This window comes from Mus caroli, unplaced genomic scaffold (assembly GCF_978045245.1).
Source record: "Mus caroli unplaced genomic scaffold, Mus_caroli_1 scaffold_4, whole genome shotgun sequence".
Classification (NCBI taxonomy): domain Eukaryota; kingdom Metazoa; phylum Chordata; class Mammalia; order Rodentia; family Muridae; genus Mus; species Mus caroli.
This window is the reverse complement of record NW_028227259.1, coordinates 103,420,692-103,445,239: the sequence shown is the minus strand read 5'-3', so window position 1 is coordinate 103,445,239 and position 24,548 is coordinate 103,420,692. Positions and strand designations below refer to the sequence as shown.

The 24,548-nt window shown below is 45.9% G+C and overlaps 1 protein-coding gene across 4 annotated transcripts in view; it reads left to right on the top strand.

Annotated features, from left to right (window-relative positions):
• Positions 1 to 24,548, top strand: part of Rasgef1b (RasGEF domain family member 1B) — a 519,799-nt gene that overhangs the window by 482,636 nt on the left and 12,615 nt on the right. The window contains exons 1-8 of one of the 4 annotated variants that reach the window (XM_021162265.3): positions 1,660 to 1,804; positions 11,299 to 11,481; positions 13,025 to 13,147; positions 13,539 to 13,676; positions 19,862 to 20,077; positions 20,571 to 20,645; positions 22,188 to 22,283; positions 22,391 to 22,493. In XM_021162265.3, the coding sequence (XP_021017924.1) occupies positions 1,799 to 1,804; positions 11,299 to 11,481; positions 13,025 to 13,147; positions 13,539 to 13,676; positions 19,862 to 20,077; positions 20,571 to 20,645; positions 22,188 to 22,283; positions 22,391 to 22,493 (940 nt within the window). In that variant the 5' untranslated portion in view covers positions 1,660 to 1,798. Of the gene's footprint in view, positions 1 to 1,659; positions 1,805 to 1,976; positions 1,998 to 11,298; positions 11,482 to 13,024; positions 13,148 to 13,538; positions 13,677 to 19,861; positions 20,078 to 20,570; positions 20,646 to 22,187; positions 22,284 to 22,390; positions 22,494 to 24,548 lie in introns of those variants that run through there. The other 3 variants (XM_029477552.2, XM_085836892.1, XM_085836891.1) reach the window with 3 other exon arrangements.

The following is a 24,548-nucleotide window of genomic DNA, read 5'->3' as shown; positions in this document are numbered from 1 at the left end:
AGTAAACAGGGGTTCAGAGACCTATAGTGCCTTGAGGAGGGTTTCATGGGTGTCTGTGTGATAGACACAGGGCTATGGTTAGGAATGCTGGCTCCTAAGGTGTATCCACAAATAATAGTTTTCACGTTGGAGTTAGAAGGACCCTGAAAGGCCAGCCCGAATAAGGTAAAACAGCGTCAATATCATAGTGGTATCTGCTTTACATTTTTAGATTCTAAAGTGAACATTTCATCTTTTGCTTAGCGGCAAAGACTTTAGGAAGTAAAAAGGCAGCTGTCTGGGTTGCCTTCTCAGCAGTCTTGAGAGCTCACAGATGTCACAAAGGGCATTTCTGGTGGCACTACTAAGAAATACTGGTTTAGTTCAGCCCTTTTAGTTTCTTGCTACGTGAGCAGGAAGAGTGTGCTTTGCCCAGTGTCATATGGTCTACTTGTTAATCGACTCAGGATGGAAGTCGGCTTCTTGTGTGGACCCATTCTCCTTCACAGTGAAGACACCAGAGGTAAACCAAAGGCTCAGGGTTTTCAGAATAAATTGCAGACCTGAGGAGATGCATCTGTAGAATATGTGTAGGATAGTGAAGCAGGAAGTATGGGAGAGACAGGGACCAGCCAAGAACAGTCAAGGAACATGAACGTTAGGTTAAAAGAGGCTCTTTCCATCCCAGAGAGAAGAGGCAGGGACCTTAGAGGAGGGACCGTGTTGCTCCATGTTAATAAGGCCAATTACAGTCTACAGTGTTTATGTATGAACGGAAGCTTACAAAGCCTGCTTTTTATACTCAGGGTCACAGCTGCACTGCAAAGTCTCCAAATCTTGTGCATCCCCCCCCCCCGCCCCTATGGGTAAGGTATCTTTATTTCAATTTCTTCCCTTACCTTTCTATCACGCATAGGAGAGTATTGAGTTCTTACCTCTTTATTATTTTTTTTTCTAAAATAGTTATCAGGTATTCAATGGCTGACTCAATTAAGTATGTGGCTACAATGATAGAAACAACCTTCACCGAGGACTAGTCTTACACACTAGAGTATCTTCTTTTCCTTTGCGAAAGTTCTAACACCTGTAATTTTACATGTGGATTGAATAGCAGTTTATTTAGCGTTTGCCCTCCAGGAGCCAGTAAGCTTCTGGGACCAGCCGGTTGCGGCCACCAGTGTGCTCCCAGCGTTTATTACAATACCCAGCACTCAGCAAGTGCTTCGTGGTTCCTCTCAGATCTCCTCCGAAAGTTACACGGACAGTAACCTTCAGCTCATAATTATGATAATAGATACTGTACAACGAGTCGAGCCGGTATTTACAGGTAGAGCACACAAGGCAAATGAATACACACTCGGCGACACATGAGTGCACAAACAGCCGCGGGCAGCGACACGAAGGAGGAAACGCGCGCCGGACTGGGCCCTGCCCAGGCTGCCGAGACCCGCTGCGCCAGCAAGCCAGCCTCTGCAGCGTGGGTGGGAACGGCCGCAGCGTCACGGGAGTCCCTATCCGCGGAACCCAGGCAAGTCCCCGAGCGCCCGCTGCAGGGCGGCGTGGGCGGAGAGCTGCGCCACGATTGGCCAGCGCAGGATGGGCGTGGCCTGCGGCGGGCTGGGGCGTGGCCTGCGGCAGGAGGCGGGCATTTCCCCAGCAAGGGGGTGTGCGCGGCTCGGGCTGGAGTTTCAGTATAAACAAGGACCCCGACTGGATCGGCGGGTTTTCCCTTTCTTCCGGCGTTCGACCCTTCCCGGTCCTGAGCTCGCCTTTGGGGGCGCCTCGGTACGGCAGCCAGGAGGCGGAGGCTCGGAGCTGTATGCGGGTAGGTGCTCCAGGGGACCCCGCGGTGGGATGGCGGGAGCGGGCTGCGCCGACGCTGCTCCCGAACGGCGCCGGCTGTCCAGTGCGCCCCGGCGTGGCGGGAGATCCTCGGCTGGCGAGCACTGGCGGAGCCACAGAACTAGGAGTTCTCGCGCCTGCTGCTTCCGTGCCCCGGACTGCCGCGCTCCCAACAGGTGCGGGGCTGAGCACTGGGGACCCGGGGACCCGGGGATCTGGGGACGCTGTGCTGCGCCTCGCCCCGGCCAGGCCTTCTGTTTGGTTTGTAGATCTTAGATATTGAGGGTTTGTCTGAGTTGGAGTCTCGTTCATTCTTTTTGCTTTCCCTCTCAGCTTCCTGTACATACCTAGAGTTGTTTCCATGTACTTTTTGACTAGTTTCCTAGGGTGCTTGAGAGTGTTCAGGCTGTTGTTTATTTTTTGCTGCAGTTTCCTTATAATTTAAGGTCTGACTCTCAGAACAGTCAGGGAAACAGGACTTGTGTGCTCCCCAGGCTCATATGCAAACTTGAACAAGTAGCTTGTTTTTTGTTTTGTTTTGTGACTCAGGTGAGTTGCCTTCCGACACTAGCCTGGGTGATAATAACGTGGCCCGGGGTACCTGGTAGCCTCGTGGGCTGAGCGCGTGAGGGAGGCTCCTCTTTATTGGAGAGCCCCGGGAATAACTTCAGCAGCACTGTATAAGAGAAAAGGGCAAACGCGGAAACGGAGGTGTTCTCTCTCGCTCTATCGCTCTGTCTCTGTCTCTCTGTCTCTCTCTCTCTCTCTGAGTGTGCGTGTGCGTGTGATTTGACTATTGCTTGCTACCTTACCCCCTCCAAATTGGTTCAGTTCAGGCAAAGCACTGTAGCTAAGGCACTGACAGTGCGGGGAGATGTTCTCTCACACAGCGTGGTAAAGGGCGCTAGGAGAGCATCTAGGCTGCAGTTTTCTCTTGTGAATGTAAATGTGCCTGTTTGTAGATGGATTCGGGGCGTATGGTGTATATGGATAAATATGCACGCATACTTGTGTATGTATGTTTGGGTGAACGCGTCTCCAAGGAGTCCTTCGTCAGCAGCGCCATGTGACAATGGCCTGGAACTGCTGGTGTGCGTAGAGCTATATTTAGCCCTGACAGTGTCTCACTGGGAGGACGGGTCTTGAGCTGGGAGGATAAAGCGGGGAAGAATCCAGGAATAAGGTTATCGAGCTCTTGACTGATGTCTGGCACAGTCAGACTCAGATGGTGAATAATGACTCTTTCTTCATGAGTGCAGTAGCTGGAGCGTGGCATATGATGACTGCTTTAATTGGACATAGTTGTGACCAGGGTGGTCAGCCAATGCGAAGAGGATTAAACAAGGAGGTTTAAAAAGAGAAGATAGTGTGTAGCTGATTTGAAGATTTGGGAGGAGAGAACTGGTCGTGTGAGGTTCAAAGTGCATGGAGAATTGATTTCTTAAAGGGAATAATAATAATAATAATAAAATGTTTGGCTGTTGAGGATGCAGAGAAGATAAATGACAGCCAGTTAAACAGTGTTATGCACTAAGGACAGTTTTGTTTGGGGCAGGGAGCAATGTTTGAGTCACTGAGGACCCAGGGCATTTTTTGACAGAAATCAGGGTTCACCAACAGCCCTGGCTGCTTTTCCCTTTCAAGCAGATTTGCTGACAAGTGAGATAACATCAGCCTCTGGTGAGCAAGTCGCAAGCCTTTGTTTTCCTGGAGGTGCCAGCCCTTCTGGCTACTAAGGATCCTGGCCTAGGACTTCCTTATTTCAGGTTTGCTCCCTGTCATGCTGCCCGAGGTGTCTGTGCTACCACACTTTGGACTGGCCTTGTGGGAAGATCCTCAGCAGGATGCATCTGCATTGCCATTCCCTAGCCTCAGCATCTAATCTAGTATACTCTGAAGTATAGATAGCTGAATATCGCTGTGTTCATTGCTCAGCACAATACTCCTTTAATGTCATTAATATCTCATTCTTGTAACATTAGCCTCACTGTTTAATAGGCCAAATGAACCAGGTAAAAACCATTCCTCTGAAGGGAAGAAGATGGGTAAGAGAACAGAGAGTGATGTGGGCACATGGACCTGTGGAGGCCAAGTAGGGATCCTAGTATAGAAAACCATGGGGCCACCCTGTTCACTCTCCAGAGGTTACCTAGAAGAACTGAACCTGAATATTTGGATGACCTCCGAGGGGGAATACTTGGGAAGGAGACAGGGAAAAGAAGTTGTCAGCCTTGCCTGGAAGGAGAATCAGGAATGCCAAGCAAGGGTTGGAGAGACAGTTAATACTAATGGCACAGAAACCTAGAAAACAAATGAAACAGCTTTAAAGAGATCTGTGAAATCTTTCACATTGGCTGATTGTCCTGGAGAGGATTTGGTGGGGGGGGGTGGGGGTGGGGGTGGGGGTGGGGGGAGGGGGTAAGTAATTGAATTTAAGTATTATCTGACTCCACTCCTATCATTTTTCCAGAACTGTATAACTATATACGGTTGTCCATGCTTTTATTGGCTCATCAGTTAAACCTACAAAAATTTGATATGTATGGGCATTGACTGCTTTGGCTTAGCAGACCTGCCCTGGGAATGAGTCTGGGCAGATGGGGAGCCCTAAGGAGACCCCTGCCCTCTTTCTGTAGTTGTGATATCTGTGACGTGGACACAGGAAGTTAAAGGAGATGGCTTAGAGGGCCTTTGTATGTCTGTCGCAGCTGTTTTATTTTGTTGCAACCTTCCTACCTCCGTCGATGTTAAAGTGGGCCAAGCTAGGATGGAGGCAGCCTGTCACATGGGCAGGTGTCTTCTGAGCACATGAGGATGAAAAGGGTGGGCAAGCATTCTTCCCCTGGTGAACTTAGATAGGGATTTAGTAGTTTCTTGAGTTGTCTTTTCCTTTTCTTTGTTGTGAGAATATTTTTAAAAAAATGACTAATTATCAATAAGGCGGGGTCAGAAAAAAACATTTCAGCTGATGAACTCACCGTTCTCTTCAACCAGGTGCCAACTTCCCTTTCACCAATCTGTTGTCATAGACTTATATATTTATTATTTCCTCTTAAGGTGAATATATATCTAGAAATGATCCAGTTGATTGAAATTATGTTAGAGAACCCTGGTGTGAAATTTGGATACAAAAACATCTAGTCATGTACAAAGGAAAACACTTTGGAACCACTTTGAGCTTCTTTCAACTTCTCTAAAAGACAAAAATTGAACAGAGAAAACCATAGGTTTTCACCCCCCCCAATTAAATTGTCCTATTCGCCGTGTTACATAATAAAATGCAAAGAAAAATAATCTTGCCTTTTTACAGATATCTCTGCTGAGTATTGAACCATTTCCCTATTGAAGTGAATTAGACACAGAGAAATAAAATATTTTAATAAAAGATATTCCCCCCCCCCATGATACCTTATAATTTAACTTCAGATCTATCACATATCTTTCATAATCTGCAGTTCATCTGTTTGGTTTAATAGGACAGCTTCTAGCCACATGGAGATATTCAGTCATAAACATAAATATGTTTGAATTGAACAGAATTACTGGTTTCCCAGTTGTCTTTCCCCCTCTATTTCTTTCTGCTCCTCGCTCTTGTGCTGGGATGAACCCCCCCCACCCCCTTTGTAGATTCTGTGCAAGAGCTGTGCCACCAAGCCACCCCCAGCCCACAAGCCAGTGTGAAGTCACAGGCACTGCAGCCTGTGGTGACCATCAGACAATGAAGAAGAGGCTATTCTCTTAGGATTCCAGCCCTGGTGGCAACACTTGATTAGCTAATGGTGATTTTGGAGATCAGTCTTATTATTCTCCGTGAGATAACTGATTCTCATCACAGATGGGCATCGAGAAATAGAGCGGATGGGTACTGCCCACTAATTTATGTCCTACTTGTTCCCCAAGCTCAGTCGTGTGCTCAGACCCTCACATCCCCTGTACAGCAGCTGCCCTTCCCTTGTTTTTATAAACCAGCTCAAGTGCTGGAAAGCACCAGCTCTGTCAAAGACAGGGACCCAAGCGCCACCTACTGCTCAGATCGAGAATTGCAAGGATGCTGTAGAGGGTAAAGGCTTATAAAGGCATGAAGGAAGTCAGCCTGTCCTGGCTTCCCATGCTACAGGAAGGTTTTCAATGACACTCCAGGCCTATTCAGAGTTTCCATGTACCTAAATGTCATTTTGTGATTTAGTAAATTGCTAACACCATCCCATGACAAAAGATCATAAATCTAACCTTTGTTTTTCTTCCAACTGAAAATGTTAACTAGTTGAGTCAGAATTCTTTTCCTTTGCCAGTTAGGGATTATTAAAAAAGAAAGAAAGAAAGAAAGAAAGAAAGAAAGAAAGAAAGAAAGAAAGAAAGAAAGAAAGAAAGAAAGATTCTAGGTAACTTAAGGGCTGATAAAGCAAAATGTAAATTGGCTTGTGTGTGTGTGTGAGGGGGGGGTGGGGGTGGGAGGTGGGGGGCATGTAACAAATCAGAAAACATTCCCATTTCTTTGCAGAGGGGAACCAGGCCCAGGTCCCAGCACCCCTGCTGGCTCATAGATGCCTATAACTACGTTCTAGGGGGACCTAACGCCCTCTTCTGGCCTCCTTGGGTACCACCCTACATACACATTAATAAAAAAATTTTAAATAAGTAATCTTTCTAGGGTTTCCATGTACTCTTTCTGCTCTCAGCTGCTTGCCTTCTTAACAAAATACCTCTTTTCTAAAGAGGATCAGTGGCGCTGTAGCCTGCCAGCGTTTTCCATGGATGCTCTCTGAGGTCTCTGCTAAAAAGGCTTCTCAGTCTAAGGAAAGGAGGGAGAAGATAACCATCTCAACATTCCGGAGCCTAAAAATACACTGCGCTCAGGTAGCATCAGAAGCTTGGCTTCATCTGGCCTCCCCACTCGCACCCCCCGGCCTCGGGCTCAGATCCACTGTCACCTGGATCTTTGCTCAGCCTGCGTCCCCAAGTCTGGTGTCACTGAAAGGAAGCTGTCGGTCTCAGCTAGAAGGATTCAGGAACTTGTCCCCAGCGTCTGCAGTGTCAACTGAGAAAACAAAGAGTTGCTGACTATGTAAGGTGCGAAGTTCCTTTGGAATCTAGACGGGAATTGAGAAAGGCTGAGTTCCAGGTTTCAAATGAACTCTCTCCCCACTGAACAAGTGCGCTTTCAAGGTTTAGCTGAGAGAAGGAGATCTTTGCCTACTTACTTAAATTGGGACACTTGTCTAGCATTTAGGCTGCTGCTAAAACACTGTAATCATCGCCGGGTTGTAAACACCTCGTACCTGTTATGACGTGGAGCAGAAAACGTGTTTCTGTCTTCTCTTGAGAGTGAAGGAGACGCTGACTTGCTGGTCTAGGAAAGATTTGCAAAGCATCTGCCTCAGAAGGAAGGAATGGCTTTTGATGTCGCCCCATGCCCTTCTGCACTGCCACCTCCTCTCCAGTTTGAGTTACCACCTGAATCCACCTCGGCCCCCGTGCACCTGCTTCATCATAAATAACATTGTGCAAAAGCAGTTGCTAATTCAAATCCAGTCTGCCGCTCAGGGAAAGGCGGCTTTTCATCTGAAGCTTTGGCTGGTCTGAAGCCATTAGACATGCCTTTCAGACCCATTCATCCTGTAAATCACCCACAGCCTGCTCCCTTGCTTAGGGATCAATGTCAGGCCAAACTTCCTCAGGGTCCTTGGAAGTACATGATCTATTTTTGTGCCCAAATTAACAGCCCCTGTAAGATGTCTGACAGCTGAGTTCAGCTTACCAAATCAATTTTAAGAAGGAATATTCGTCTTCTCTGCCTGGGTTGGGCACGTCACATCCCTCCTAGAGACTTTTCCAGCATAATGTACAATCTGTGGGCCAATTTCAGTGGCCAGGAAGGTATTTTTTTTTCCTTTAGCCCAGTTTATTGTTTTATAAGAATGTCTTTTCTGTTGTCTTACTGTGCTGTCTGCCCAGAGTGATGCCGTTAGGAGCAGGGAGCCTATTTCAGGGACTCTGCCTCAAAGACGAGTCATTCTTGTATTATCTTTAACTCAGTTGAATTGGTGCCCCCACCCCTACACACACACACACACACACACACACACACACACACACTAGCTTATTTTTAAAATGCCTTAGCTACCTCAAAGGCTGGGCACTCTCAAACCTTCCCTTGCTACCCCAGGCCCAATCAGGAAAGTGGCTAGTGGCCCCTCACCTGAAATCTCACATGGCTCATTGGCTCTCGCTCCTGCAGCTCTCCTCCTCTGGCAATTTTCCCCTCTTCCTCTCTGCATCCCAGCTGGTGCAACTCTAAGGGTTGTCATTGTCATTGGCATCTTTATTGATTGATCAAAAAAACCAACTGGGGACAAGGACCTTTAGCATTTGGACACGCAGATTCCTGATTGGATCAAAGCATTAGAACCAAGCTCCAACAGGTCCCAAATGTGTTCCAGGAAGGTTCTCTGCTGACCCATCCTAACTTCTTGCTTTGGAGTAGACAAAAGACATGTAGGGTCTGTATAGGACAGCTCTGTGTACTGGTCAGCAGCTCCATTAGTATATATGCAGACACGCCGGTGTATTCACGTAAGGATAGTCAGGGAGAGGAAGGAGTTCTGTGCTAGTAGCTGACTAGAATGCGCCTTGAGTTCCAAGCAGCCGACTTAGAAATGAAACTCTCTAGGGTAAGAGTTATTTTTCCAGCCTGCGATATATGTTAAATGGTGATTTGAATAGTCGACCGGTTTCTTCATGTCTCAAACAAGTCTTTTTTTCAAGGGAATTAACTCTTGGTGTTTGATTTAGCTATAAATCAAGCCAGGACTTACCCAAGTGCTTTTATACACTCACATTTTGGAAATAGACATCGGTCCCCATTTATAGGTGTATTGGACAGGGAAGACTTTGTATAAAAGAAAAGGAGTGGATCATGGAGGGGCTGGCTTTGTGTTAGGAAGCCTGGGAGGAGTGAGTTATAAGCACATGGACTGTGCCCCCCTCCCCCCACCAGAGTCATGAGAACTGTAAGGAAGGATGGTGGCTGCTGAGAAGGCACCAGACCTGCCATGAGATAGAAAGATGACTGGAGCCACAGGTAAGAGCATCCTGCCTTTGCCTGGATCTGCCCAGAGGAGTCACTGGCACGTTGTCCCTGGGCATCCATAAGTCTCCAATGACCCTCATATCTGGTGCTTTGGATATGGAATTTATTTTCTTAGCAAGAGACAATCTCATTTCATCATCTGGCCCAAAGTCTTCAATTCCAGAACTGAAGCAAATCCATCTAAAGGCTCAGATGTGGAGTCTGGGTGTTGTTGACCAAACACCAGCTGTTGACGTAGACCACAGCACTGACGATGCTTGAGGAACCACACTGCACGGCTTATCTTAGATGTATAAACTCAAGTTTCCAAGCATCCGTTCCATACCACTCGGCTGGTTTTGTGTCTATGTGCTACAGTTCATCTTTCAGGCTAGCTGGCAGTTATCTGGTGCTTGGTGGACACGAAGTCCCATGATCTTTCCTATTGCTATTTGGCTCATTTTATATATATATGTATATATTCCTTTTGATGGCAATCTGTAAAGTTAAATACAAGAAAATCCCTCTGTATTTCATTGATTCCCTGAGTGCTACTCACCATGTAATGCTGTGTTATTTCATAGGCTGTTTGAATAACTGTCAACCAAACCAGTTTATTCTGCCTTGACACGTCCTAGTGGAGTGCTTGTCGACAATCCCTTTCTTCCCATTTCTACCAGTTTTGTTTTCTGTGGAACTTTTGGGAATTCTCTCTCTGCACTGCCTTCTGGGTGGGGTCAAGGTCATTTGAGCTCACCTTGTTGAGTCCTAGGTCACATTCATAGAAACAGGAGTTTAGATGGGACTGTGAGAGCAAATGGCTTATTCTATGACCATCCTACCGTGGTCATAATCACTCAGGCTCCAGATCCTCCAGGCTCGCCCTTGATCCTCCAGAGACTGCTTCTAACTGATTGCAGTTTGAAAGGAAGTCTAGTTTCTACCTCCTGAAACAGGCGGTTTCTCTGGCCCCTTTGAATGGGGCCATTATCATTTTTTGATTTTCTGGAGTTTACAAGTCCTGGTTAACCATCTCCCAGAGACACTTGAGTAGATTCATTCCAATAACAAGTGAAAGAAATATCAAGGAAACTTCATGGTTCTGGGTAGAAAAGGTCTTTGGGGGTTTCTATTCTTTATTCTGTGTGGCTGCCACCCCTGGAAGGTGTTCTAGGACACCAAACTGGTTTTGATTGGGGACAACGTTGCATCATGAAGCCTTTTTCTCTCTATCTTCCTGTCTTTCTCTGTGAGGCAAGATCTGTCTACATTGTTCTGGATATCCTGGAACTCACTCTGTAGATCAGGCTGGCCTTGAACTCACAGAGACCTGCTTGCCTCTGCCTTCAGAGTGCTCAGGTTAAAGGCATGTGCCACCACGTCCAGCACTTCTGTATCTCTGTATCATTCTTGATTCTTGTTTTTCCTAGATGCTGTTTTCATTTGCCACATTGGCTTTATAGCCTTTTTCCCAACACGCCATTCCTTGGGCATCACCTACTCAAACCCGTGCACCCATGTTATGAGGCTTCTAGCTCATCCCCCACAGGCCTAGGTGGGACAGATGCTGTGGGAGAACTGAGCTCCACCCCCTAGATACGATGCAAATACCTTTCAGCATCTAGAAAAGAAGGATTAGTCCAGGTTGTGTCCCCCTGCACCCTCCACAAGTTGCTCCCAGTCAGTCCTGAGCCCCTGAATGTCCTGTGTCCTGGGCACAGCATTTGGCTTTCCTTCAGCTCTGGACCTCCTGGTTCCACAAGTCCTGAATGCCTCCATTGTCCAGACACAGCCAGAAACCTGAGTCCCCTCACAGGCCCTGACATAGGTCCCTTGAAATCCAAGTAATAACTTAATGGCTTCTGGCCTACATTGAGCAGTGTCTGACAGGGGCTTTGTGACTGACAAAACACACCAACTGGTAAGAGCAACTTATCTAGGTTGGGCGGTACTCCTTGTTCTTAACCATAAAGTGTCTCCTCAATGTCAGAGGCTTTGCACACGCTATACACACAGCACCCCCAACCCCAGATTTGATGAGAGATGCAAAGGTCGAATAATTATCTGACCATCTAATAAAGATGGGGAGCCAGCCTTAAGTCTCTCGACACTTGACACAGCTGGAGTCTGGTTCCTCTACGCCTGTTCACGAGTGACCGTAAAGACGTGATGGGAAAATGGCCCCGAGTGGATCAGGACTGGATCTAGGCGTTTCATCCTGTTTGGTTGAACGTATGCATGCGTGTGGAACTCAGAGCGGTTTGGCTCCTCATGCTTCTGACAGTGTGTGGCAGCTCTTTTCTCTCCTTGCCTGACTTCCGTTATAAGAATGACTGACCGAATCTTACCTCTTCATACCACGTCACTGATCATTGTGTTTGTTCTCTTGTATTTTTTATTCCTCTTAGGAAAGTATGCCTCAGACGCCCCCCTTCTCAGCAATGTTTGACAGCAGTGGCTACAACCGAAACCTCTACCAGTCCGCAGAGGACAGCTGTGGAGGCTTGTACTACCATGACAACAACCTCCTTTCTGGGTCTCTGGAAGCCCTTATCCAACACTTGGTACCCAATGTGGATTACTATCCTGATGTAGGTATTGCAGTTCCTCAAAAACTCATCAACTGTATGGATTAAAAACTGTAGCAGGCTATGCAGGGACACAGCCTTTGCTGTGCAGTTATCTAGGTTGCTAAGAATTTTTTCGAAGAAGAAAATACATAGTGATTATTGAAAGCTCTAAGACCATGAGCTGGATGAGCTTGCGGTAGAGTCTCCCTGTCTGTTTCTTTTTTGGTTGTCCACCTCATTTTAGGCAGCCTAAATGGAGCGTTGCCTGTAGACTTACTGTGTGTCTACATCTTGCTCCGTAAATAAAAATGCCATCAGGGAGAGGATGGGCTGCTCCTAGAATATGGCATGATTGTAGCTAGGGAAAGTCCACAGAAAGAGATGTTACACCCAAATGTGATGATTTATAGATTGGCCATCAGGTGCTGTTGGCTTGGCTTGGCTTCCCTTGATAGCTTATAAGGTACTTCCTAAGCTAGGAAATTCACTGAGTCATATCTCAGTCTTTGTTCCAAGAGGCAGGAGGGGAGACAGAGGTCAAAGGTCAACACCACATATTTATTCCTTGGTTTCCTGTCTGGCCCAACTGAGTTCCCCTTCCCTGCTGTGTCTGAATTTAGAAGGACACAGAGGTTGAGTTTTCTAGGCAGCTGTTATTGATAGCGAGTCCATGGAAAATACCTAGAGACCACATTTATTAGTTTTCATAAATACAATAATAACCCTGTTGCACAAAGCAGAGTGTGTGCCTGCCAATGGTAATTCACCATAATGTCCCTTACTGAGCTATCTCTGTGTGATTCATTACATAGCGTTCTCAAATATGCCCGCACCCAGGGAACTATGTTATCAAAAGTAAAAGGAATCCTGTGTTCAGTCCTGTGAGTGTTTATGAAGCACTAAAGGTGCCTGAGGAGGGTTGGGAGGGGGAGCAAACAGTCTGTGGAATTCCTCTTTTCACGGGGAGCCTGGAACTGTAGAACAAACAAGCGCAGCTTCACCGCCAGCTCCTCAGGAGACAGTGTGGTTAAAGCATAGTGTTGTATTGCCCTTCATCCGGCTGCTTAGTCTGGAGCGAGCCACTTAGGACGGTTGCAAGTCAGCCTTTGAATGTCAGCGTATTCTACGCTGAACATTCTACGGAGAGTTCTTGACTGAATGGGAATAGGGTGGTCTGTTTTTTTGTTTGTTTGTTTGTTTGTTTATTGGTTACGGGAGATGCTATCTGGACATACAACCTTATTCCACGTGGGCAACATATTTAAGGCAGTCCTGCCTCTCTGGGCTGAATTTCAGTATTTTTGATTACACAGGAAAATGAGTATGTCCTGCCTCCCGATGACCCATAAGGAAATGTCCTCTGGATTATTCCAGGCATTGAATATATCTTGTTATTTTTAGTGTATGTTAAGGGAAAGGATCTGAGGCTGCTTATTGGCAGACGTTTAGCCCGACCTGCAGCCTGCTAACTTCGATGTAGAAGAAGGTTGTAATGTGCAGGGATGGAGGTCAGAGAGACTGTAACAGTGACGACTCTTTTTTCTCTCTCTCTCTCTTGCTGCAGAGGACATACATCTTCACCTTCCTGCTTAGTTCTCGGTTATTCATGCATCCGTACGAGCTCATGGCTAAGGTTTGCCACCTGTGTGTTGAGCACCAGCGACTGAGTGAAGGGGATGGCGATAAGGTAAGGCGACATTTGAATGGTTGTTTTCATTAGGTTGGCTAGCTCTGGCTTAGGTTTTGTGATCTCCATAAGTGACCCCCGCTCAGCCCCAGGCTGATGGGGCCTAAATGGCACCACGACTGTGCATATGGAATTGGGAAGGGTGTGAAGATCATGGCGTAGGGCTCAGGAAGTGTTTCAGTGATAGCCTGCTTATCTCCTGCTTCTAGGACCATGGGTTATATTCACAGAGGACCCTCAGTCCCACCTTGGTTGACTGCACTTGATGCCTCTTCCACTCCAGAGAGTTTGCAGCGCTAGACGTCAGCCAGCGACACCAGTTACTTGGTTGTTTATTTATCGCAGACCACAGTGATGGATATCTCTGACGCAGATTTCCTTTTCTCCCTAGAACCAGATGAGAAAAATTGCACCTAAAATCCTTCAGCTCTTGACAGAGTGGACAGAAACATTTCCTTATGACTTCCGGGACGAGAGAATGATGAGGAACCTTAAGGACCTGGCGCACAGGATGGCCAGTGGCGAGGAGGTTGGTCACCGAAGTTTAGGAAAGCCATTGGCACTTCCAGATAAAGCCTAGGAGGGACCTGGGCTGGATTGCCACAGAACTTGGCAGTGTTTTTTTTTTTGTGTGTGTGTGTGTGTTGACTTTGGACAGCCCTCTACATAGCCTACCTTGGCCTTTTGGCAGGTTGGGTGGGGGAATAATTATCCCAGTCCACTTCAAATGAGTGTGATCTACAGTTCTATGTGGTTACTTGGGGGCTGTGTTGGTGCTAACTCAGGATGTCAGGTGTGGTTTGATTTCATTGCACTTCAGTCTGTCTTCTGCAAAGGTTTGACCCAGCTCACATATTAATTTCTGTGTCTGCCCACCCTTAAGGTAGATACAGCTAAATAGCATATTAATAACTCTTAATTAGAAATAGACAGTCCAGGCCATGGAGGGGAAAGCACTTATGCTAGTGTTTAGTATGAGTGTAGCTGGCAAGGATGGCTGTGGCTTGTAAATTCTGAATCAAAGGGAAATACAGCTGTTTACAGAATGTCAGGGGAGAGAAAGAAACAGACTAATTATTCTGGGCATTAAGTGAAAAACTTAGAAATTTGGGGCCAGTAGAACATTTGCCAGACAGACATAAGTGTGATGACATACAGGAGAAATAGTAAACAACGCATTCTGTGGAGGGATTTTGTGTAGGAGGCTTAACATGCCTTTTACAGTGTTCACCGTGAACTCTTCTTGATAAAAGAGAGAGGATGCACTGTTGTATAATTAGCAAAGGTGACTCCTGGGGCTGGGGGTGGCCTGCAGGAAACAATCCAAGGATTCTGGTGCCGGAAGTTGTTTCAAGGGTAGGACCCAGAATAAGTGGAGATTCAAAGTCTCTTAGGTCATACTTCATAAATATCACTTACCTCAACTGAGCCTTTGATAGGCAGGTGCTAACCGGCTTCAATAGAGTCGAGGTTATTTGAAGCAGGCCCGGAGGGCTAACTTTGTGTGTTGAAGCTTGTTGGGCAAGGGATAGCTTTGTAGTTTCCGTGTGGCTGATAAGTTTCTGGGAACAAGTTTGGCATGGATGTAACGCTGTCACCTAGAAAGAGGTAGACTAGGCACCTGGCAGTGAGTGAGCGATGTCCCAGAGGTGGAGAGATGCACTGGGCCTCTGTGTCAGCTCCCTGGAGAAGTGGTTCCCTCAGCTCTGTGCTGCAGAGATAACACCTCAAGACACCTGACCTGACTCGTGTCACTGTGTCTTACTGCCATTCTCCTATCCTAAGATCCATGACAGGAGGCAAAACCAGCTCTTCTGAGCACTTAGCTCTCTCATATGGTTTTAACCCAAGAGTTAATGCTTTCAATCTTCTTTCCTGGCGCTGTGCGGAATGCCCCACTGGTGTGGCTCTTCTGATCCGTTTGCCTGTCTTAGGTTCTTGCTGCTGAGAATGAACTGATGCAGATGGACACCCACAAAGGTGAATGTCCAACAGTGCAGTTTGCCGGAAGCGTTCTGTTAGGGATGGCAGCTGCTGGCTGCTTGGCAGGGCCTAGGTTGGCTCAGTGGCTTTGGCTTATGACAAACTGGTCAAAGGATGAGCGCCATCCCAGGGCTGTATCTTCTCTGAAGCAAGATCTAAGTCACAGTCAATTTTTCAGTTTGGTTCAATTATACAGAGCTATCCATGCTGCCAGCCGATCTCTTCTTTGTTGCTTCTCAGAGATAGGATCTAGAAATTGCTTCTAAACTTGTTTCTTCCCATAAAAGGAATACCTGGTTATTATTATTATTATATTTAAAGATTTATTTTAGTTATTTTATGTCTGTGAGTACACTGTTGCTCTCTTCAGACACCAGAGGAGGGCATCAGATTCCATTGCAGATGGTTGTGAGCCACCATGTGGTTGCTGGGAATTGAAGTCAGGACCTCTGAAGGAGCAGTCAGTGCTCTTACCTGCTGAGCTATACTTCCAGACTGTATTATTATTATTATTATTATTATTATTAATTTTAAAGATAAAATGCAGTGATTTGAAAATGCCAAATTGATGGCTTTTGGTCTTTCTTATGGAAATAAAAACCATGGTGTTTCTTTTCATTTGTTTACTGAGATCTGGTCTTTATCCACAAGGTCACGGCTTCAGGAATTGGGGGAAATGGAGGAAAGGGACAGACATTCTCTGACTCCAACTTCTCGTTGATGTTGATCCGCTTGTGTTAACAGCATGGAGAGGTCAGCAGGCTCATTAGTAGGTAAACAGGATTTACTGGGGAGTACACTGAATGCAGGTACGTGGAGGCCGTGCCTGCCTTCACTGGCCAGGGCTTCAAGATAGCTGCCATTTCTTGGCTGCTTTTATCCAGAATTTAGGAATTGGCTCCACACATAACAGTTGCTTGATTTGGGTGTGTTCTGGCTAGTCCTCTAAATTCCTCGTTCCCTTCTCATTCCATAAATCATGGCGCTAAGTGCCTTGTGCTAATGTGTTAAAGGCCCTTGCTGCACTTAACAGTCTTGGCAGTCTCCCTGCTATCGAGTACCTAAATTTCTCTTCTCAGAGAGACCTCCCACGACTCCAAGTCACAGACCCTCCCATTCTTGACTTTTATACCTTTTGTTTCCTGGCACTCTGGGACTTGTAGTTCATTGTTTGTTGTTCCATTGGACTCTAGTCTATGATCATTTTGTTCACTATGGTTTCTTTAACTCCTATTTAATGCTGGGCATGTACTTGGTTCCCAGTATATTTGAATGGATGGGTGGATGGATGGATGGATGGTGGATAGATGGATGGTAGATGGATGGATGGATGGATGAATGGATAGATGTTGGATGGATGGATGGATGTTGGATGGATGGATGGATGTTGGATGGATGGATGTTAGATGGATGGATGGATGTTGGATGGATGGATGTTAGATGGATGGATGGATGGATGGATGGATGTTGGATGGATGGATGGATGGATGGATGGTGGATGGATGGATGGATGGATGGATGGTGGATGGATGGATGGTGGATGGATGGATGGTGGATGGATGGATGGAGGATGGACAGATGACTGAATGAAGAAGCAAGTCAATTATGAGAATGGGGAAACATTATTCCTCCCAGTTGAAGAATCCTTGGTTTGAATTGGGACCTGTTGCTTCTTGCCTCTGACTTCAGGGGATATTTTCTTTTTGGCAATCGGTGAGTCCAGGTGTGCCCTGTGTATAATTTAGTCAGGTTCTTTAGGATCTGCTAGGACAGTTCCACATAATTTGACTTAATGTGCTTCTCCCCTGGGGATTTGCCCCAGATGAAGTGGTTTTATTAGGGCTCACCTGAAAGAAACACAAAATAAAACTAATGATTGAATTTCATGACAAATGACCAGAGTGGGCGTCATGCAATTTCCCTTCCTTAAGGGGCTGGCGTTTGTAATAAGGACTTCAGCCTTTATTTGCCAGGTAATTACTGTCGCTGGCAACTGAAGTTATAAAGAAGAATAAGTACATATTTAGCAATTCATGACTCAGTGAGGAGGCATGCTTAACTTCACAGGACCTGATTTCTCAAACGGCATCAGATGAAAGCAGGAAGCTTTGAAAGGGGTCACAGTACCCCCTCTCCCTCCCTCCCTCTCCCTCCACACAGATTCAGTACTTCCATTGTGTACTTTTTTGTGTTATATCTTGCTGTTGGTTTTTGTTCACTGTGACTTGAAGTTCCCCCACCCTCTTTCTAAAGATGACATTTTTCAGTGGAGAACACAAATCTTTCACCTGATAAGACTTTCAGGAGAGTTCTGCTTCCTACCCATTGCTGCCTGCCAGAATCATCTGAGGTGGATCTGCAGTGTGCTGCGCAGACTGTGCCTCATCCCAGTTCAATCAGAAACCTGCCCCAAGCTGCAGCCCATCCTGCTCAGCCCACTGGGTTTTTTGATTTTGATTGTTTGTTTGTTTTGCTGGGACCTTCAGGTGGTGACCGGTAGAAAAGTGGCCATTCCCACCAAAAGTCTCTTGTGTTAGGGACCCTGAGAAGGCGAGGTGTGAGATATAGAATATCTTGTGTGGGATATAAAATGACGCACATTTTAAAGATGGGTGTTTTGCTTTCCCAAGTGGAAAGGAACTTTTCTACACATGTTCCTTACATTTAGTATTCCAGGAAAGAGCACTGGGCTGACTTTTGCTTTATTTACAATAAACCGAGTAGTGTAGGAATCTGTTCTGACTATCGAATAAGAACATTTACACAGTAAATATGCCAGCCCCACTCCTGTGAGCAGCAGTTAGTGATGCCAGCCTTGTGTGTACCTTGCTGCTTGGCTCAGATGTACTCAGGCATGGCTGAGCTCACCCATAGGAATGGTGGGCTTAGAGAATTCAGTTTTGCTTTTGGTTTTGTACTTTTTAACTCTTCTCAGAAAAATTTGACCAAGATGTCCCTTATCTACACCAAAATACACTTTTTATGTTAGAAAACGGCAGTTGTGGCCTACGCCTGTAACTAGTTTTTGTGGCTGTTGTTTTATGTGCGTTGGCATTTGGCTTTCTTGTGTATCTGTGTGATGGTTTTGGGACTCCTGGAGCTGGAGCTACAGACAGCGGTGGAGCCTCCATGTGGGTGCTGGGAATTGAACCCAGGTCCTCTGGAAGAGCTCTAACCACTGAGCCATCTCTCCAGCCTCTGTAAATAAGTTGTAATGACTGTAAAAAAAATGTAACATGTTTTCTACTCGGGGTGGCACATGATGTAGCTAACGTGTCTCAAGGAGAGTCATATATTGGGAACTGTCGCATAGCTTTAAGAAGCAGTAGGAACACGCATGTAGGCATTTATAAGGACGTTTGGTAGAGAAGACCAAAGTATACCTCACAAGTCAGTTCGGGTGTATCTCAGTGTTCCTAGAGAAGGTGAGCTTGGGCTGGGTATAATGTAGCCCAGTACTTACGTTTGACTCGTTTGGATACCAAGGAAAGACATATTTTTCTTTGAGTGATAAATACAAATTAACAGCCTCCAACCTTAATCCTCAGTGGGACCTAGATTGTTTGAAGTTTTGTTTGTTTGCTTTTTCCCTGGGGGGGGGGTGTTGTTTGTTTATTTGTTTGAGACTGGTTCTCATGTATCTCTGGCTGGTATCAAATTAGAAAAAAAAATATATCTTTTAGGCTTACAATTTTCAAATTTCGAAATCTTGGCAGATGCTACTAGGCACCTTTTAAAAAGCCATTGAGGAGTAAGCATAGGCTTGCCCACATCTGTAGGCTCCCTGGGTCTGTCCTCCTGTGGAGCTATCTGCCTAAGTGCCCAGCTGGCATTGAGTCAGTCTGCACGGCTCTTGCCAACATGAGCACCATAATTTACCTCGAAGGATGGTTGGCTGTTAGCAGTTGGAGGCTAGAAAAGAAAGACCAGAATAACTCCATATCAAATAACTATACTCAACAAAGGAAGGAAGGAAGGAAGGAAGGAAGGAAGGAAGGAAGGAAGGAAGGAAAGAAGGAAGAGTGGTTGACTGGGAAGTCATTACTTTGCTTTAAAGAGTGTTTTAGAGGCAAGTGGTCGACATTTACCTATAATACATGAAATACCTTTGTAACCTACGCCTCCTAAGAGTCATGAGTATAGCATGGTGCAGTCATCAATGAGGTGGCATCTGGTGGTAGCATTGTGGCAAGAGCTGCCCTGTGAGAGAGTGGCAGTGAACATCAGTACTGACCCGTGCACGGGAGGGAATGGACAGGAGTCAAGAGAGGTCAGACGACAAGAGTGAATACCCAATTCGACTGTAGACAGGAAAGATCAGGAAGGTAGAGTAGACGGTGATGGTGCGTTCTTGTCACGTAGCTGCTGTGCACTTGGCAAAACAGGCTGGAAATTACAGGCATGGAGAAGCCCCGTAGGTGACTGTAAAAACATGGGAAGACGATGATCCACCTTGAGATAGTGAACAGACACGGTTTCACTAGAGCACGCTTAGTTGTATGTAGTACTCATTATGCTGGAGCACCTCTATAGCTAATCTGAAGTTTCTGAGGTGTTTTTGAGGCCCAGCCTGAATTATATCTTCAAAGGCAGCCTGAGAGAACCTAGGTTATTGAAACCTAGGTGTTTATCTGCTAGAGCTCAGAGCATTTGAAGACAGGGTGTCTGAGGCCTCACACGGCTGGAGAAGAGTGCGCAGGGCAAGAATACCATCCTCCCTTCACTTCCTAGCAGACGTACCGGAAGAACGTCCAGCAGATGATGCAGTGTCTGATCCGAAAACTCGCCGCTCTCAGCCAGTATGAGGAAGTCCTGGCTAAGCTCAGCTCCACAGCCACGGACCGGCTCACGGTTCTGAAGACCAAGCCCCAGTCCATACAGCGGGACATCATGACCGTCTGCAGCGACCCTTACACATTGGCCCAGCAGCTGACCCACATCGAGCTGGTGAGGCACTATCTGCTTTGCCCTTTGCAGCCACAGCTAGTTTGCTTTGGCAACCAGACTGTTGGCTGATAGTAAATCTCGGGAGAGAGGTCAGAATCACTCAAAAGAGGAAACATCCACAAAGCAGCCAGAGCGTGATTTGTGTGGGCATCTGAATATGGATGCCCCGATATCCTGAGAATTTACTCGTAAACACACTCTAAACAAGACGTGGGAGCAGAGTTTACTGGCCTTCTTGGTCTTCTTTCTGCCTCTAATTAGTTTCCTGTTATTGTCTTATTATTTCCTTCATTCTTCAACTGTCTTAGGAAACATTGACCTAAGTTAGAGAGCATTGCCCCTCTTCACATCTTGAAGCTGATGAAAGTATTCAGGGTTAAAAGCTCATTTTATAACCTGGTTTGAGAAACGCGGGGTAGCATCAAAATTAATAGAGGGGAGTGGGCATCTGTTTTCTTCTCATTTTCTTTAATATTGTCTGCTTTTGTCCCAGGAGAGACTCAATTACATTGGCCCAGAAGAGTTTGTTCAGGCATTTGTGCAGAAGGATCCTTTGGACAACGATAAGGTAATCAGGACCGAGTTGTTTGTTTTCGTGTTTTCATTAGCTGTTTTGTGATTCATCGGGGTTTGTCTTGGGCTGGGTCTATACAATAGTGCCTATACAATAGTTCTACTCCATCACTTCCTCCTTATTGGGGAATTTAATAAGCCCTTCCTGGCCAGCAGACACAGTGTTGGTGAGAGAAGACGATAAGAACCTAATGGTTTTAGCAGATTAAAGCCAGAAAGAAAATCAAAGAGAACGGTCTGCCCGCAGTTCAGAAGCAGGGACAGAGAGGCAGGATGTGCACCAAGCCTGCCTCTCTGTCCCTGAAAGGCTCCAGGTGGTCTGGCCCCTTTCTGGAAGTAAATCTGCACACATGTAAAGAACATGGTACTGGACATACACTATACATTTCATGAACACATGAACACATTTCCCCCATTCTAGAGTGACCTCTAGAAGCACTTTGAGTTGTTAGGCTATCTGCAGCTGCTATAATCTACTGATGAAGTCTCTCTGGGAGACAAGCCAACAGCTGTTTCCCGCCTTGGACCAGCTTCTCTCAGTATGGGAAGTGAGGACTGGGTTTTTCAATAGGAGGCTAGTGGAATGTTTTGTTTGTGTCTTCTGAAAGGAAGGAAAGAGGATTAATGAACCCCCCCAAGCTTGACCTTGAACTCCACGCTAAGATGAACAGTGTGGCATTCACCCTACTCAAGATGCTCTTGGTGTAGATTTCCGTTTATCTTCGGGTAAATGGTGCTCCAAAATTCTGTATTCCCTCTCCTTGCTGTGTTGATAGCAATTGGTATGGGCAGCCCAAGGCTGTTGGAGAATGAAACCCCCTGCCAATTGCATTTCTGTGCAATTGATAAATGCCCTGTGCTGTGATAAAATGCCCTGGTAATAAAGGACTCCGGGAGAAGGAGCTTGTTTGGCTCACAGTTCCAGATTCTGGGCCACCATAGAGAGGAAGTCAAGGTCGGAACCCAAGTAGCTAGTCACATCCCGGTCCAGAGCAGAGTGAAACATGCTAGGGTTTAAGGGGAATTTTGTATGCCCTGGTTTACTCTTAGGGTGAGGGGCATGCAACATTTTGGCTTTCTTATGTAGCTCACTCTAAAAATGGCAAGTTCCTCAGAAATAAAACTTTAGCCTTTAAAGAGGGGAAAGGAACAGAAAGAAACACGTGCAGCCAGGCCTGTTCACACACGAGCTTCTGTGCTGTGCTGTTCAGCTCCCCCTGCCTAGAAGAAATGGTGCTGCTGCCCTCAGAAATGGGCAGGGCCTTCCTACATCCATTAACAGTCAAGGCAGTCTCCCACAGACTCGCTCTTCCCACGGGATTCTAGCTTGTCCAGTAGCTTGTCACGGAGACTGTCAAGTGGACAGTTAAAAGTAACCAGCAGACCCTTCTTTGTAATTGAGGGTCTGAGGGCACATGCCACCCAGGATAACATCATTTCAGAGGAACTTCAGTTCTTGGGAGGGAAGGAAGGACATGTTTGCGAGCGCATCCAGGCGTATTCACAGGCTTATCTATCCACGTTGCTTCCACTGTAGAGTTGCTTCAGCGAACGGAAGAAAACACGAAACTTGGAAGCGTATGTAGAATGGTTTAATCGTCTAAGCTACTTGGTTGCTACAGAAATCTGCATGGTGAGACAACACATTTGTTTTTCTCAGATCCAGTTTTCCTGCTTTACCTTCTATCTGTTGGGCCTGTTTTTTGGGTTCCTGTCTGCTCACGCTCGTTTTTCTTACAGCCTGTGAAGAAGAAACACCGAGCGAGGATGATCGAGTATTTCATCGATGTGGCTCGAGAGTGTTTCAACATTGGAAACTTCAATTCTTTGATGGCAATCATCTGTGAGTGTTTGTGTGTGTGTATACACTAGTTTTATGGGGCTTGGAAATTGTATCTACTGAAAATCTGTCTTTCCTGAAAACTCTACTCTCTTTAATCCAGAGTTATTATGAAACGTTCAGAATGCTTTATAGACCCAAACTAGTGCCAAGTACATATAGTCTTTCCTTCTTAAAGGCCATTCATTGACTGTTTTTAGTTCATCTATGCTCAGTTAAATATCCATCTGTAAAAGCTGAGAACTGAAACACTTGTCTAAATACAAGGTTTCTAGAGGTATTTGGGCAGCAGGTATATCAAGCATTATGGAAATGGCCTGACCTGAGATGAAATCTTGCCATCTCGTCAGCAGTAGCCTGAGGATGGCCTAAGAAACCAAGCTCTTCACTCTTGCCCGTGCCTCTGAGACAACATCAGCTTATGACTGCGGTCTTGCTTCTAGCTCCCTCCAGAGGATCATGGGGGCTTTAATGACTGCAGAGGATCATGGGGGCTGTAATGACAGACACTGTGTTCCTTTCTACTGATTTTATTGGCACAGATAGAAGCAAATCTTTGTGGCTCCATCTTAATACTCAGTGGCCATTTACACACCTACAGGCACTCAGGAAATATTTGTGTAAAAGGAAGAGAGGAGTTAGGTCACTGAAGCTCGAGAATCTTCTCAATTTAGTTTATCAATATTTATCCTGATAAATCTCTTCACTATACTCCTTTTTTTCGTATTTTGTCTTCTATCATCTGCCTTTGTTTTCCCCCATTGAAATGTTGACTATGTTTGACTCCATAGAAATAGTGGGTAGAGCGGGCATCTAAGCACAGGGGTCCTCAGGGACAGAGGATAACTTAGTTTTCTTCGTCTGCCAATTAGAAAGTGCCAAGGCAAATCATAGTATGGAAGAAGATATTAACATATAGCCAACAAAGAGCTTGTATCCGTGACGCATACAGAACCATACAATTGCACTGGATAACTAACCAGGGGATAGTAAGTATATAAAGGATCATCAGAAATGCAAAGGACCACCTCATACACCAAAATAACTTAATCAAAACTAGTTGCAGCAAATATTGTCCGGGGTAAGGGGGTACGTGGAATGTGTTATACAGGAAGAGAGGGCGTTTGCATAGTTTTATGGCTTTAGCAACTGGCAGTTTCTTATAAAGCTAATCAAAAACCTACCCTGTAATCTAGATGTTCCAATGCCAACGTATTTGCCTCATAACTAGTGAGCACGCCTACAGAAAGATTTGTGCTAGAATTATAAATGAGGCTTTATCCCTAATAGCCCCAGCTTGGAAGGAGCCCAAATGCCTGTTTGCAAGTAAATGACTGAGCAAACCGTGGTGCAGTCACACAATAAATGCTCTGGAGCAGTAAAGATGAATCACTGAAACATAGCTAAGCTGGATGAGTTTCACAATCGACGTGCTGAGCCTTTACCAGGTCAGGCACGACAAGGCATGTGCAGTGGGATCCCACTCATGTAAGGTCTAGGATAGACAAGGCCAACTAATGTCTAGTGATAGGTGACCATTTCTGGAGGAGGTGGAAACTGACCAGAAGTGGGTTGAAAGGAGCTTTCCGGGTGATGGAAAGTTCTGTTAAACTTGACTGGAATGGAGACTTATGACCTCGTACACCTATCAAATTCATCTCATTGGACATTTAAGATCTGTATCTGTGTCTTGCCTCAATTAGAAATCTCTTAAAGTTACTAAACATAGAAATATTGGTGGCAGGAGATGAATACATGTACTCATTTAGGTCCATGTAGACTCCTTTTCCACTGCAGTGTGGTACCAAGTAGCTATAGGATATAGGTTTTCACTGGGACAGGCATGATGGGACAGGTATGGACTGTGGAGCCATATTGGTATGATCTCTGCTACTGGGGCAGCCAGACAACATTGGGAAAATTCCCCAGCCTAGAACTTAGCTTATTCTTGAAGGAATGTATAGTGGGGATGTGAGGAACTTTATGGAAACTATGCATGACAGGTTAGGTGACAGGAAACAGGTCAGCAAATAACCTGGAGCCCAGTCACCAACTGTT